Raw genomic sequence first — 14,690 nt, 5'->3', positions numbered from 1 at the left:
GTATCATCCTACATTCTTACCAGCCACGGATGGATGATCCACTTTCCCCACATCCTTGTCAGCATTTGGTGTTGTTACTTTTTTATTTTAGCCACTCTGATAGATGTATAGTGGTATCTCAATTTTTGTGGATTTCTTTTCCTTGTTTCTCAACTTACTGGGTAGTGATGTATTTTACTTTTTTGTGGCATTAGCTATGGGTTGGGTAGTTGAGTGATGTGGATGGGGGTGAGTCCAAGCTATTTCTGTTTTTTTTTATTGACCATCTGTAAAATAGAGAGCGACTTGTTGAAGACTTAGCAGTTCTTACACTGTATAGGTTGGGGGCTGTGAAGCTTCTTCTCCAGGGACAGAGACCTGACTGCCTGAGGGGAACCCAGCTTCATGCTTACCCTGAGCAGCTTTCTCCAAGTCCTCCCACCTCCTCTGAACAGACTTATTTATTATTTAGCACATGTGCTTTCTGACTTAAGGACTATATGTCCTATTATGCATCTGGATCTTGTAATGTTCATATTTCTCATTCAGAAACAAAGATTCCTGTCTCCCAGACACCCATTACCTTCCTTAGAGGCAGCCAGTGACTAGGGTCTTGTGTCTCCTCTCAGGGCTCCCCACGTACTCTCCGGGCACTCACAGATGAGTGCATACAGCTGCTGCCAGGTCCCCACCTTCACTTCTAACTTTACTTGTCAGTGTGTCTCGATTATTCCATATCATTACCTGTTTTTAATAACATTTCCCCTGATTATTTTTTTATTTTTAAATTTTTTTTCCTTTTTGTCTTTTTTCGTGACCGGTAACGGGATCGCAACCCTCGGTGTCGCGCCCGTACCACGACCGGCAACGGGATCGCAACCCTTGGTGTCGTGCCCGCACCGGCTCAACCAGTGAGCAGACTGGTCTCTATGTGGGATCCGAACCCTCGGCGGTAGCGCCACCGCGCTCCCAAACCCGCACTCTACCGAGTGCACCACCGGGCCGGCCCATTTCCCCTAATTATGAAAGCAAATTTTAGTATATTTGGAAAATACAGTCTGCGGTAAAAAGTATTATATGGTATAAAGTAGAAAATAAAATTACTTGCTATGCATGGTTGAGTTTATACATGTATTTTTGTATTCTAGTTTTTTCTCTCTTTTTTTTTTGCAGGATGATTTTTATGGTATACTGTTTGTATAACTTTTTACAACATGCAGAATGAAACTGACTTGTTAAATGAACATATATTAGTAGTGAAAAGCTTAAAAAGACACATGAGGATGATAAGCAGTACATTCAGGAGAGGGTAGCTCAGCAGGGCAGACTGGAAGAGTAGGGTGAGTGCTGGGCCGTTGCCCTGCAGTGCGTAGATATAGAGCAGGGTGGCCGAGCAGAGTCCAAGGCGGCTGCTGCTGGTCTGTGTCTGCTCCGTCCTCACCTGCCTTTCCTCTGCCATGGGAGTCTTATTCCCCACCCCCACTTATGTGTTCCTCTGCATATTAATCTGCCTGCCCGAGGTTATTTCAATAGCGTTTTTCCAAGTCATTTTAAATTCTTCATAAATGCCTTTTTCTTTTTCTTAAAGAGAAAACTTTTCCTTTACAAAGGACATTCAAAATAACATTAAAAAAATTTTTTTTAAACTTGGAAGTTTTAAAAAAATGATATTAAAAATCACTTGTGATCCTGCCATCTAAAGAAAACCACTAATCACATTTTCGTTCAAATCCTTTCATATTATTATTATTATTTTTTAGTATTTGCACATTCCTCTTACTGACCAGTTATCCCAACCCCCATGTGTGTTGTCCGCAGTTCCCGGCCTACAGGCAAAGGGGTGGAAGGACTTGCCAGAGTTGGTTCCCGTGCTGCGCTCTCTTTCGCCTTTGCATTCCTGCGCAGGGCCTGGCGATCAGGTATGTGTGCCCAGCATGATGCTGTGTCCCTCCTACAGTAAGAGATCCAGCTTTCCTCCTCAGTTCTGCTGCTATACGCTCTGGAGCTGATGCCTGTGCTCACTGGGCCTCAGATTCCTTGTTTGTAAAATGAGAGGCTGCAGAGGCTGTTTGACTTTTTAGGTCTACGCTTAAAAAAAAAGTGTGCATGCGCACACCCACCCACTCACAGGTCAACTACTACTGTGGCATGCTGTAGTGCTGATTTATTTCTAGAACAACCAGAAGTTGATGTTGCTTACGTAAGAGTCATAAAATATAGAATCTACGTAGACAACTGTGTTAGTTTTTGGTCTGCTGAGTGAGGGATTGAAAAGGTGACAGTGGCATCTTCTCACGCCGAGGGTTGGGAGGCCCAGCAGAAAGTCTTTGCTTGTCAGTGCTGTGCGTGTGTGTGCCCAGGTGAGGATGCAGACCTCTGCAGTGAGCTGTTGCAGGAGTCCCTGGATGCCCTGCAAGCGCTTCCCGAGGCCTCGCTGTTTGACGAGAGCACAGTGTCCTCCGTGTGGCTGGAGGTGGTGGAGCGAGCAACCAGGTTCCTCCGGTCTGTGGTGACAGGGTGAGTGCTTTCTTTTCACCTTCTCTGCCAACCATTTCTGCATGCCTCAGCCTCGTCCTAAGCTTTTCAGATGATTTGATTTGTGATATTCTGACTTGACCCAGGAAACTGTCGTATTGAATGAGATGGAAAATGAAAGATGCTTTCACAATTTATTTTTGAAGGATATTTTATGATTCGGTGATACATCGCTTACAGAGTGTTTGAGCACTTACTGTGTGCTTCCCAGTGATAGTTAGGAGCCACTGTTCTGAGTGAGTGACAGGTGATTTGAAGTCTCGATAGGTAACATGGGAGTAAAAACTACTCAAGATCAAAATATTTAAACCTTTAGCTAGTCTTTTTAGTGTCAAACAGTTTTGAGTATGAATCATTTGTCTTTAAGGGAAAACGTGAACTTTGTTCTTGAGTGTTGTGTGTTTTTTTTCTGGTTTTTAAATGTAGAGAAAATGTACATGCTCAATGTAAAATTCAACAGCAAAGACAGAGACAGAGGAAAGGTGAGTCCCTTCCTCACTGTCCTTGTCAGAGGTCCCCACTGTGCCTCTTCCAGCCAGCAGGGAGGCCTGTGATGTCCTCCCTGGCAGGCTGTGAGTGTCCCCAGGAATGCTGAGGAAGGCATCCCCATGGAGTATCAAGGCTGGGGGCCCTGAAAATAGGCTTGGAATTAATTTCAAAAATTCAACTGTAATGTTGATGTCATAAGAACCTCCCTTCCCAATCGTGGGTTAAGAAAATTTGTGTTTGTTTCTGGATAACAAAAAAAAGTTAAAAATATTTCTTTGATTGAAGATTAAAATAAGCTTAGACATTTTGTTTATAGATTCTCAGGTGGTTTTAGGAATTTGTTCTTCTCCAATTCTGTAGGGGAATGTTGGTACTCTTACATAGCTTTATACTTCATGAAACTGGAAAAATATCTAAACATTTTTCCACTCATTTTTTGAATAATGGTATAAAATATTTTATGCTTCCAGAAACTTGGAGTATGTCTTCTAATGTAATATAGTGTCTGAATTAATACTTTTAGTAAAATATATCTTTAAAAGTTAATTGTACATTTTAAAACCTCTGAATAAATTTGAGTAGGAAGTCTCAGAAACTTGATTCTAAATATTAAAAGTATATTTTTCCATGGGAGAGAGAATATAATTGACAAGTTAGTGTGATTGTTAGTGTGCTTTCTCTGACATTGCTTTGTTCCTGCATCCACTGCTGTCATTCCAGGGATGTCCATGGAACGCCAGGCACCAAAGGGCCAGGCAGCATCCCCCTGCAGGACCAGCACTTGGCCCTGGCCATCCTGTTAGAGCTGGCTGTGCAGAGAGGCACGCTGAGGTGAGGCTGTGGGCTGGGGGCTTCTAGGAGGTGCCTCCGTGTCCTGACATCTGTTGTATTTTGTGGCACTTCATCAAATTGTTGTGACTGCAGCAAACCTGTGGTGTGGAGTAGTCAGAGAACCCTATCCCAGGGCCCTCTCTCTATTAAAGCTGGTTCCAGTTATGTTTTCTTCACTTTCTTTTTTATGCTCAGTTTTCTAGTAGTCTAGGAACTTTCTTTTTTTTTCTTCTTAATTTTCTTCAAATGATGGTTTTTATTGCATTAAGAAATCTCCCATAGAAAGTGCTATATGAATTTAACTTTTCCTATCAACAGAAGGCTGATGTGTTGCGCCAGGTTCTTGGCCTCGATTCAGTGATTGTATTGCCAGGAATAGGTTCTATGGCATTATTTTAGTTTCCTTTCATATCCAAAGTATTTGTTCACTTTTATTTAGTTGCTTGCTTTTATTTTGGATGAACTATGACAAAAAAAGTTAATGTTTTTACCAGTGAATCAATATCTTTTCTCCTTCAGCCAAATGTTATCTGCCATTTTGCTGTTGCTTCAGTTGTGGGACAGTGGGGCACAGGAGACTGACAATGAGCGGTCTGCCCAGGGCACCAGTGCCCCCCTTCTGCCCTTGCTTCAAAGGTTTCAGAGCATCATGTGCAGCAAGGACACACCACATGCAGAGGGGGACACACACGTGAGTACCGCAACAGAACTTTGTGTGTAGGTGGTACGCTTCATTCTAGTCATTTTAGAGGGTTAGTCTTTTCTAAGCAAGACCAGAGTGTACTTCCATGGCAGTGGCTGTCTCTGGAGGGGTGTATATGTGGTGAATCAGAAGAGACAGGCATGGGAAATCATGGTGTGCGTCACGTCAATGTGGTAGAACATCACATGAACTGCAGTGAGTAGCCAGAGCCAGCTGTGATCTGCAGGCCCCAGGCTCTGTGTTTTTGTTTTTGGATTTTATGTATTTAGTAGGAGGAATTTATGTCTTGACATGGGTCAGCATACTTTTAGAGAGATCCATCTACTGCCACGTGGACCATGCAGCTTACTTTCTTCTGACCAGAGCTGTTGAGCCAGCCCTTGGTGTACGTGGATTAACATTCGCATGTTCCCAGCAGCTGCCGTGTTGTGCTTTGCCTGTTGAAGGAGAATCAGTTTTAAATGCAGTGGAACATGTGAGGAAGACATGTTTACCTCCATGAAGGAGTGAGTTAGTAGAGGAATGGACAGAATTTCAGGGGCAGAGCATGAGAAGTAGGTCACTGTTGGCACTTGCAGTAAAAACGCAGGGAAGCAGTGCTGAAGCTGAAGCTCAGGGCGGTGTGCAAAGGAGCTCCAGTGGAAGGAAATAATCTATCAGGAATCTCACTGTGTCCACACTGAGGGAGTCCACACCTGCAGTCATCTCATTGTCCATGCTAGTTTCTGCTTAGGAAAGCCAGGTAGATGTCCGTCCCCCATCTCCTCCATTGTGCTGTTGTTGGAGAAGGCTCTTACCAGCGAGCCCCAACTTCATCATCAGCACAGAACCACGTGTGAAACACACACTTGTAAATAAATACCAGAAAAGAACAAGGAAAATAATGGCTTACTTTTTTTGGCCCTTTCTGTGTGCTGGGCGCTGTGGGAAGCACTTCACCTGATTGTTACTGTGTTTAGTCCCAGCCATGCTCTTTATAAGGGTTGCGTGGAGCTGGGGAGGAGCAAGGGTGCCGGCCCTGGCCTGAACCTCAGGATGTTGCTCTTCACAGGCACAGAAAGACTTAGCCATTCTTCAGAATGAATGACTTTGCCTAATTTATTATTTGTCAGTCTTTAAACTGATAATAATAAGGCTCTTCTGTCTTTAGAATAATTAGAACTCTGACTTAATTTGCAAATAAAATTAGGTTTTCTCCAGAGTGGGCAACATTTAGATTAAAATAAGGGGTTTTTGTTTTTAGTTTTCAAAGCCAGGTGGAAGTGCTGTGCTGTGTTTCTGTGGAGCCTGTCCTGGTACCTCTGGGGTCCTGGGCCATGTGCCTGTAGGGTGGTTTGGCAGTGTTAGTAATCCATGTGGAGTAATAAATGTATAGGTGTACAGTCAGTGTTGTGTGTGTTTATACAGCAGGTGTGTAACTGTTATCATTAACCTTGTCATTTGGCCAAAACGAGCAGATTCACAGATAACGCATAACTGTAAATACCAAAATGTAAAGAGTAGTTAAAGCTAATCGTGTTACTTTAATGTTTTCCAACATTTCTGAATGTTTGTTTACTTTTCTTCTCCTAGCTTTTATCTGGCCCTGTGAGCCCCAACGAGAGCTTCCTCAGGTACCTCACTCTTCCGCAAGACAACGAGCTAGCCATTGATTTACGACAGACAGCGGTGGTTGTGATGGCCCATTTAGACCGCCTGGCTGCGCCCTGCATGCCTCCACTGTGTAGTTCACCAACATCACACAAGGTTTGTGCCAGAGCAGTTTTCTTTATGTGTTCGGTAGTTAGTGCCGTTCCCAGAGTCTCCTGGTTGTGTGTGGAGACGTACTTTTTTGGTATTGGTGGTGGGAGCTAGCTTATAGTTTTTAAACCTACAGTTTAAGGTATTGTCAATGGTCAGAGGGAGTGATGAGCAAGTGGAAGTGCACAGAGCTTGAGGACCCCATGTAGGGTTCCGGGTTCAGACTCAGGTCACGTGTCCCCAGAGAGCTCAGCTTGATCCACACCACCTAGGCCATCCTGCCCTTTGCAGGCAGGTACCAGAGCCTGAACGTGGGCTGTCCTAGAAAGTAATGCTGCTTATAAAAGTCACGAGTGTGTTTACGTGGCATATATTAGGTGCATGATGTATAATAGTAATGGTAATAAGTAGTGATCTATGTGTGTGGGGAACCTGTGTGTGCAGGCCCCAAGAGGACCTCATTTATGCTATCACATCTGATCATCACAGCGTATTCCCATTGTATCTATGAGAAAACCACAATTTGGAAAGGTAGTATACTTTGTCGGGGGTCACACAGAGAAAAACCTGGTTTTGAATCCAGGTTTCTCTAACTTTTTATTTTTAATACGTAGAGTATTTGTTTAATTTTATTGTCATATTTTTTCAAATAAGTAATAAAGTCACATAGTTCGAAAAATCAAGATTATATGCAAAGACACATGGTCCCTTGCACCCATCTATGCCTGTTCTCTACCTGCTTGTTCTCACTTTTCTGGTCTGCTCTATAACTTCTCATTGTTCTCTGGAATGAATATCTTAGTGGTGGCATGTTACATTACTTTTGTAGCTTGTTTGTTTCACTAAAAATATATAGGGGAGAGCTTTCTGTATCAATTAACATAGTTTCTCTATTTTTTGTAAAGCAGCTTAGTATTCCATGTGTGGGTGTATCTGGTTTTTTTTTTTTTTTAATGAGTCTCCTATTGGTGGACCCTTGGGTTATTGCCAGTAACCAATAGTGTAACAAATAGTAAAACAAATGGTGCTATAGTGACTGATCTCTTATGTGTGTTTCTCTGTGCATGTGTGTGTGTGTGCATGTGCACACATGTGCCTGTGCACAAGTACCAGAAGCCTGCATCTGTTGTGGGCTGGTTATCACAATTACCCTATACAGCCAGGGGTATATGTTTCCCTGCCTTGTGCTTGGGATCTTGGGTGTTTGCCTGTTTTGGTGCAAAATGGTAGCCTGGTATAGACTGAGTATTTTGAGATATATTTAGGGGTCATTTGTATTACTTTTTAATGGTCTCTGTAAAAATGAGATGCTGTGGAAAAATAACCTGTTCAGTTGCTTCATCTTACCCGTTAACTGAGGTAATGCAGAATGTAATGAATTGTTTTGATGTTTTGAAATGGCTGCTGCTTTTCCTTTACTTACTTTGTTTTTAGCTTATAGTATCTCAGTGTTACTCCTGGATATTTTCTTGCTGCTGTAAAGAAACGTTTACTTATTTTCTCATGTTACAGGGATCATTGCAAGAAGTCATAGGTTGGGGGTTAATAGGATGGAAATACTATGCCAATGTGATCGGCCCAATCCAGTGTGAAGGCCTTGCCAACCTGGGGGTCACACAGATCGCCTGTGCAGAGAAGCGCTTCCTAATCCTGTCACGCAATGGCCGTGTGTACACACAGACCTACAACAGCGACACACTGGTGGGTGTTCTGCGAACTGTGCCTGCATGCTTCCCTCAGTGGGTGGGGTCTCTACTTCAGATGCTGTTAGGTCTGGTCTTTCTTTAAGTCATTTTATTTCTGAAGGTTAATAAGCCTCTGTTCATTGATACCATTAGGCATGATTAATCTCAGTCATTATCATTATTGCCCAGATTTTGGGTTGCTAAGATCAGGAAATCCTTATAGTGAAACCCATTGCCTATCATGATTCCTGTTTGTAAACCAGCTTTCCATGTGTAAACTCATTTGACTGTGGGGCCCCATGTGGGGATAAATTGGGACATGCATTTTCCATTAAAAGAAGGTACTCCAAGCAGTGTCAACACTGTGCACGCCTCAGAACACTGGGAGGCTATCTGCTGCTTCGTTGGTGCTGGGTGGGGTGGGCTGGGGAGCTGGCCAGCAGCGCCAGAGGCCCAGGCTCTTTCATTTGCAGCAGGGTTTGTTCAGGGAGATGCATTTGTAGAGAGGGATGCTGTTTTCATTAGCCTTTGACTGATGGCTGCCTTTCTTCCTGTTTTCACCCTTTTAGGCCCCACAGCTGGTCCAAGGTCTTGCCTCCAGAAACATTGTAAAAATTGCTGCTCATTCCGACGGTCACCACTACCTGGCCTTGGCAGCCACTGGAGAGGTGTACTCCTGGGGCTGTGGGGATGGAGGACGGCTAGGCCATGGGGACACTGTGTATGTATGGTTCATTCCTGTAACTGACATGCTTTCCTTTTATATTGCCATGTCCAAAACAGGATGGAAAATAGAAGTGTGTCTGGGTGGGTTCCAGCTGTTCCGCCGACACGTAGGGCTAGGGTGGAAAGCGATGCCATGATGTGTCTGCTCCTTGTGACTGCTTGGGGTCCCCACCCACAGGTAGAAGGTGACATGAATTGGCCTTCCTTCTCTTCTCCTCCAGCTGCAGCAGCTACTTTTTGCTACTCCTGTTTTAACTACTCTAACAGCAGCCCCACCATGGAGTTTTCTAAACCCCCTTCATCCATACTTTGCCATGTCTCTAATATAGAAAGTCCTCCTTTCCTTGAACTATAATATCATTTTCACAGGTGCAAAAATCAACAGTTTCTCAATATCTTATTTAGCAGAAGCTTTTGATTACTGCTCACAAGCCACTGGGCAGAATCCCAAACCATGAGAAAAGCAGAAGGTTGTATACCACCTTGTACATTTATACAAAATTCAGAAGTGCCCCAAACTTGACAGTGTTGCAAGGGATTCAGACAAACTGTAGTGAAAAATAAAGGAATGATAACCACGGAATTTAGAGTTGTGGTTACTCTCAGCCTGGAGGAGGGTGGGGATGGCATGGGGCACACAGGACTTGAAAGGCAGTGAGGGATAGGACAGGGGCACAGGGATTCTGTTAGTGTTTTTATTTCCTTTATGGTATTTACTAGGTATAAAATATAATAAAATAGCTCTCAGCTGGGCCGGCCCGTGGCTCACTCGGGAGAGTGTGGTGCTGATAACACCAAGGCCCCGGGTTCGGATCCCATATAGGGATGGCCGGTTCGCTCACTGGGTGAGCGTGGTGCTGACAACACCAAGTCAAGGGTTAAGATCCCCTTCCCGGTCTTTTTTTTTAAAAAAAAAGACCGGGAAGGGGATCTTAACCCTTGACTTGGTGTTGTCAGCACCACGCTCACCCAGTGAGCGAACCGGCCATCCCTATAAGGCCCCGGGTTCGGATCCCATATAGGGATGGCCGGTTCGCTCACTGGGTGAGCGTGGTGCTGACAACACCAAGTCAAGGGTTAAGATCCCCTTCCCGGTCTTTTTTTTTAAAAAAAAAGACCGGGAAGGGGATCTTAACCCTTGACTTGGTGTTGTCAGCACCACGCTCACCCAGTGAGCGAACCGGCCATCCCTATAAGGCCCCGGGTTCGGATCCCATATAGGGATGGCCGGTTCGCTCACTGGGTGAGCGTGGTGCTGACAACACCAAGTCAAGGGTTAAGATCCCCTTACCGGTCATCTTTTTAAAAAAAAAAAAAAAAAAGCTCTCAGCTGAGATTAAGTGCTAGGATGAGCAACTTGTCCCTTGCTCTAGGAATTCAGGGAAAGAACTCCTAGAGCAGATGGCAGGAATTGGAGAGAAACTTTAGGGGGAGTTGAAGCTTGAGCTGAACTAGAAGGGAGAGGTTGTACGAGAGTAGGCTTGTTTGGCTGTCCCTGTGTGCACCCGCGCCTCTGTGTGCATTTGTTGTGCAGATTAGTGGGTCACAAAGTGAGTGACTTTGGCTTTGAAGGGGCCAGTATGGGCTTGTATAGATTCTCAAGAAAATATTAACAGTCATAGGAAACATATTGTGGATTATAAGCATAGGACATGTTATTAATTTTGAAATTTCTTCACCTAGTAAGACTTTTCTATCCTAATCCTTATTGCTTCATATTTTTCATTTGTAAAACATAGATAGCGCATGTACCTTAGTAAACCCTCTGGCTTCCTTCTGTCCACACTTACTTAACAAATACATGAGGTTTACATATAATCAGATGCATCAATTTGAAGTGTACAGCTGGACGGGTTTTGGCAAGTGCATGCAGTTGGATAACTACCACGATCAGGATTCAGGGTGTTTCTACTGCTTTCAGGGCTCTCCTTGTACCTTTGCCATAGATCCCTGCTCCCCACCTCCATCTCCTGGCATCCTCTGACCTTCCTTATATTGCTATTAATTTTTCTTTTCCAGAATTTAATATAGATGAAGTCATATAGCATATAGTACTTTGTTTCTGGCTTCTTTCACTTAGCATAGTGCTTTGAGATCCAGCAATGTCGTTGGGCATATCAGGAGTTCATTCCTTTCTGTTGCTGATGGAACACAGTTTTGGACCATTGTGAATAAAGCTGCTGTGTACTGTATCATACAAGTTTTTTTTTTTTTCCTTTTTGTCTTTTTTACTGACCGGTAACGGGATCACAACCCTCGGTGTCGCGCCCGTACCGGGGACCGGCAACGGGATCGCAACCCTCTGTGTTGCACCCGCACCGCGCTCAGCCAGTGAGCGGGAATCGGTCTCCACATGGGATCCAAACCCTCAGTGGGAGCACCGCTGCGCTCCCAAGCGGCACACTCTCCAGTGCGCCACCGGGCCGGCCCATCATACAAGTTTTTAACAGAGACTCTTTTTATATTCCTGCTGGATACCATGCTGGCATTGGGTTCCAGCTTAACAAAAAGTCATGGAGGTGTCAGGTGTTTGAATTCTCTCTTCCTTAATTATTTCATAATGTACTTGAAAGGCGAAACTGTCCTGATGCTGGGATAGTGTATTACTGATAGTGAATTTTCTTTGCTAACACAGATAAGAAATGCCAAGAGCATGTTCACATTTGTTCCCTTCCTCCCTGCAGTCCTCTGGAGGAGCCTAAGGTGATCTCCGCTTTCTCCGGGAAGCAGGCCGGGAAGCACGTGGTGCACATTGCATGTGGGAGCACATACAGCGCAGCCATCACTGCCGAGGGGGAGCTGTACACCTGGGGCCGCGGAAACTATGGCCGTCTGGGCCACGGTACGTCTGCCCCATGCGAACATGAGCGTGTAGTCGGGGTTGCTTCTTCTGGGAGGACTTGAGTAACGATAGTCCTGTCTGTTTGAAGGCTCCAGTGAGGATGAAGCCATTCCAATGCTGGTTGCTGGGCTTAAAGGACTGAAGGTCATCGATGTGGCATGCGGGAGTGGGGACGCTCAAACCTTAGCTGTGACCGAGAATGGTAGGTAGAGTGCACCCCACTCTGGGCAGGCTCTCGAGGACATTGATGGCTACTTTCCTGGAGGGAGTGAAATTTGGAGTAGAGGGAACCTCATGAGGCTGCCCTGCTCTGTTGTCTGCCTTTAAGTGGGTGCGGTTCTCATTGGCCTTGGTGAAGAAGCCAGGGATGCTCCAGGACTTAGGCTTGCCTGGAGCCAGATAATGTTATTGGTTCTACCCTTCCTATGTGGGCATTTTATGTTTTAACTAAAATGAGAGTTAAAATGGAATAATTGACATTCTGAATCATCTCTGGTTATTGTTACTACATTTCCTAATGTTCACCCACTCTTAATTCCCTGTCATAAATCCTGATTAGTCTCTATGTATTCCGTAGTCTTATGTTACACGGTTTGATTGTTTTTTGTGTGTGGTGGTGGTGGAATAGGAAGTCAGCTTTATTCAGGAATACCCGTGACCTGAGGAGAGATATTAGGCTAATCCATCTCTCCTGTTTGCTTGTTTTTAATTTTAGTTTTGTGTTTATGTTCGTTAGTGAGAGTGTACTAATTTTTTTTTTTTGAGGGTACATTCATCAGATTCAATGGCTAGAATCACCTTGATTTTTTTACAGATGTATTTGTCTGTCAGTATTCTGGCATCGTGGTGACTGTGAGAATCTTAGCCTGCTCTCTCCTGCAGAGTTCGAATGGCAGATTGAGAATTGACTGACTTTTGGGAGTTCCTTTGGTGAAAGAGTAAAGATCATTTCAGGCACTTTCATATACATAGAGATCCTATTGCCACTGGTGGATAGATGAGGTCATAGTCATCTTGCTCCGGCTATGAAGTGTTCTGGAGCAAAGATGGTCTCATCTGTCATCTAAAAGGCCCCTTCTTCTGGCAGGAAGCTTTCAATTTGACATCTCGTCTTCGTTTTTAAATATCCTTACAGATTTAATAATATACCCTACAGAACTTTTAACCAGGAAGCTGCATTAGGATATTGTCCCTGCATTCTTTGTGTGAAATTGCTATGTTAGTAAAGCTTTGTGGTGATGTATCTTCTTTAAATAGAGCCATGGACATTGCCCACCTTACACTGGTGTTTCTTTGGTACAACTTTTACACAAGCGTGCTTCAAAAAGTTCATAGAAATATTTGTGTTTTTCTATGAACTTTTTGAAGTACCTTGTAGGGAAATGTCCCTGCCACACTAATATTTTTTGAGGTCTGATACAGAAGAAACATCCTGCTTTGTGCAGTGTGGCCTGAGGTGATGGGCTCACTGAAAACATTGGGGAGAGTGGGGAGTTACCACGTGGGATATGGGAACAACATAATTTTAGCCAAAGCATATAAAAGTACACACACTGTCTAAAGTTTCTTTCATTGACACCTGATTTTAGTTTAGGTTAGGCGGTGGCGTGTTTTGCACATAGAGTCATGTTGGAATGCAGCCATGCTAGCTCGTTTGCATGTTGTCTACAATTGCTTTTGTGTGACAATGGCACAGTTGGGTAGTTGTGACAGAGACCATATTACCCACAAAGGCTAAAAATATTTACATCTTATCTTTGGAGAAGATGTTAGCTGATCTTTGGTTTAGATTATTTAGAATGGGAACTTAGTCACTTATGTAACAATCTGATTTTTTCTAATTTCTTTTAACCGTTTTTACCTATACATAATTTAACCATTTTTTTAAGCAATTCATTTTATTGAGTTTTTAGAAAGTATCTAGCTTAGTTTTCAGATTAAAAAAAGATACTTATTTTTGCAATTGTATTTCATCCTTTTATGTAATATTTAATCAACTTACATAATCTCGCTGACAAGTGCAATTGGGAGCAAATTCGGTGGTATGGGGGCCTGTGGTCAGCATGTTCGTGGTCATATGACCTTGGTCAGCAAAAGCGTGCAGGCAATGAGTGAGAGGCCAGTGAGCTCCCACAGTGTGCTGGGGCCTCAAGGACAGTGTTCTGTGGAGGCAGGGGAACTTTGGTTCTCTGTTCAGTACGTAGTTGAAGGAGTATCACTGAGCTCAAACTCGTAAGAGTCAGGACTTTGTTTTTCATTTTATTAAAACAAAAAGAAGACCTAGCTTTTCCTTCTTAATTGCTTTTGTATCAACCTGTAGTACAAACTAGATTTCATTTGGTCAGTAACCACCTGAGTCGTGTTAACTATATACATTGCTGGTTTAGATTTATGTACATTACTGGTTATATTATTTTCAGCCATTTAAAATTTTCCATTAAAATGTATGGTTATTTGTACTTAAATACATTTGTATCTTTTAGGGCAAGTGTGGTCTTGGGGAGATGGCGACTACGGGAAACTAGGCAGGGGTGGTAGTGATGGCTGCAAAACGCCGAAGCTGATTGAAAAACTTCAAGACTTGGATGTTATCAAAGTCCGCTGCGGAAGCCAGTTTTCGATTGCTTTGACGAAAGATGGCCAAGTTTATTCATGGGGAAAAGGTGACAACCAGAGACTTGGCCATGGAACGGAGGAACACGTTCGTTATCCCAAACTCTTGGAAGGCTTGCAAGGTGAGTGAAAATGTAAACTTTTAAAACCCTTTAGGGTAGTTTCTTTAGTAATCTTTTAAAGTTAGCAGTTTTTTTTTTTTTCTTAACCTGACATTCCTTGAATGGACTGTCTTTTGAAACTTTTACCGATATCTTGGTAGGTATGTAAGATAATTAAAAAGTAGTTTGTCTTTGTTAAAAAGTGGCCTTGAATTATATTCACCAAATTAAATTGGAAACCCATTCAGTTTCCTATCCTGGAGAGCTCTTTCTGTGCTGGACACCTGCTCAGTGGACTTGAGGAGGGTAGCTTCTGTCTGGTGAGGCTGCATGTACTTTGACCACAGACGCTGCTGAGACCGTGGATATGCATTGTGCTGTGTGGCCACTGTGGGAGGTGGGATCAGGTCCACTTGGGGTGGTTTCCATTTGAACCTGTCCTTGGC

The 14,690-nt window shown here is 43.6% G+C and overlaps 1 protein-coding gene across 1 annotated transcript in view; it reads left to right on the top strand.

The window, feature by feature from the left end:
• HERC2 (HECT and RLD domain containing E3 ubiquitin protein ligase 2) overlaps positions 1-14,690 on the top strand; it is a 145,828-nt gene that overhangs the window by 62,276 nt on the left and 68,862 nt on the right. Inside the window, exons 6-15 of the mRNA XM_008587915.1 lie at positions 1,798-1,898; positions 2,340-2,496; positions 3,724-3,834; positions 4,354-4,525; positions 6,110-6,283; positions 7,790-7,978; positions 8,532-8,683; positions 11,373-11,530; positions 11,619-11,732; positions 14,014-14,265. Coding sequence (XP_008586137.1) covers positions 1,798-1,898; positions 2,340-2,496; positions 3,724-3,834; positions 4,354-4,525; positions 6,110-6,283; positions 7,790-7,978; positions 8,532-8,683; positions 11,373-11,530; positions 11,619-11,732; positions 14,014-14,265 — 1,580 coding nt within the window. The remainder of the gene's footprint in view (positions 1-1,797; positions 1,899-2,339; positions 2,497-3,723; positions 3,835-4,353; positions 4,526-6,109; positions 6,284-7,789; positions 7,979-8,531; positions 8,684-11,372; positions 11,531-11,618; positions 11,733-14,013; positions 14,266-14,690) is intronic.

Source organism: Galeopterus variegatus, unplaced genomic scaffold (assembly GCF_000696425.1).
Source record: "Galeopterus variegatus unplaced genomic scaffold, G_variegatus-3.0.2 Scaffold4590, whole genome shotgun sequence".
NCBI lineage: Eukaryota > Metazoa > Chordata > Mammalia > Dermoptera > Cynocephalidae > Galeopterus > Galeopterus variegatus.
This window is presented reverse-complemented; position numbering and strand designations above follow the sequence as displayed.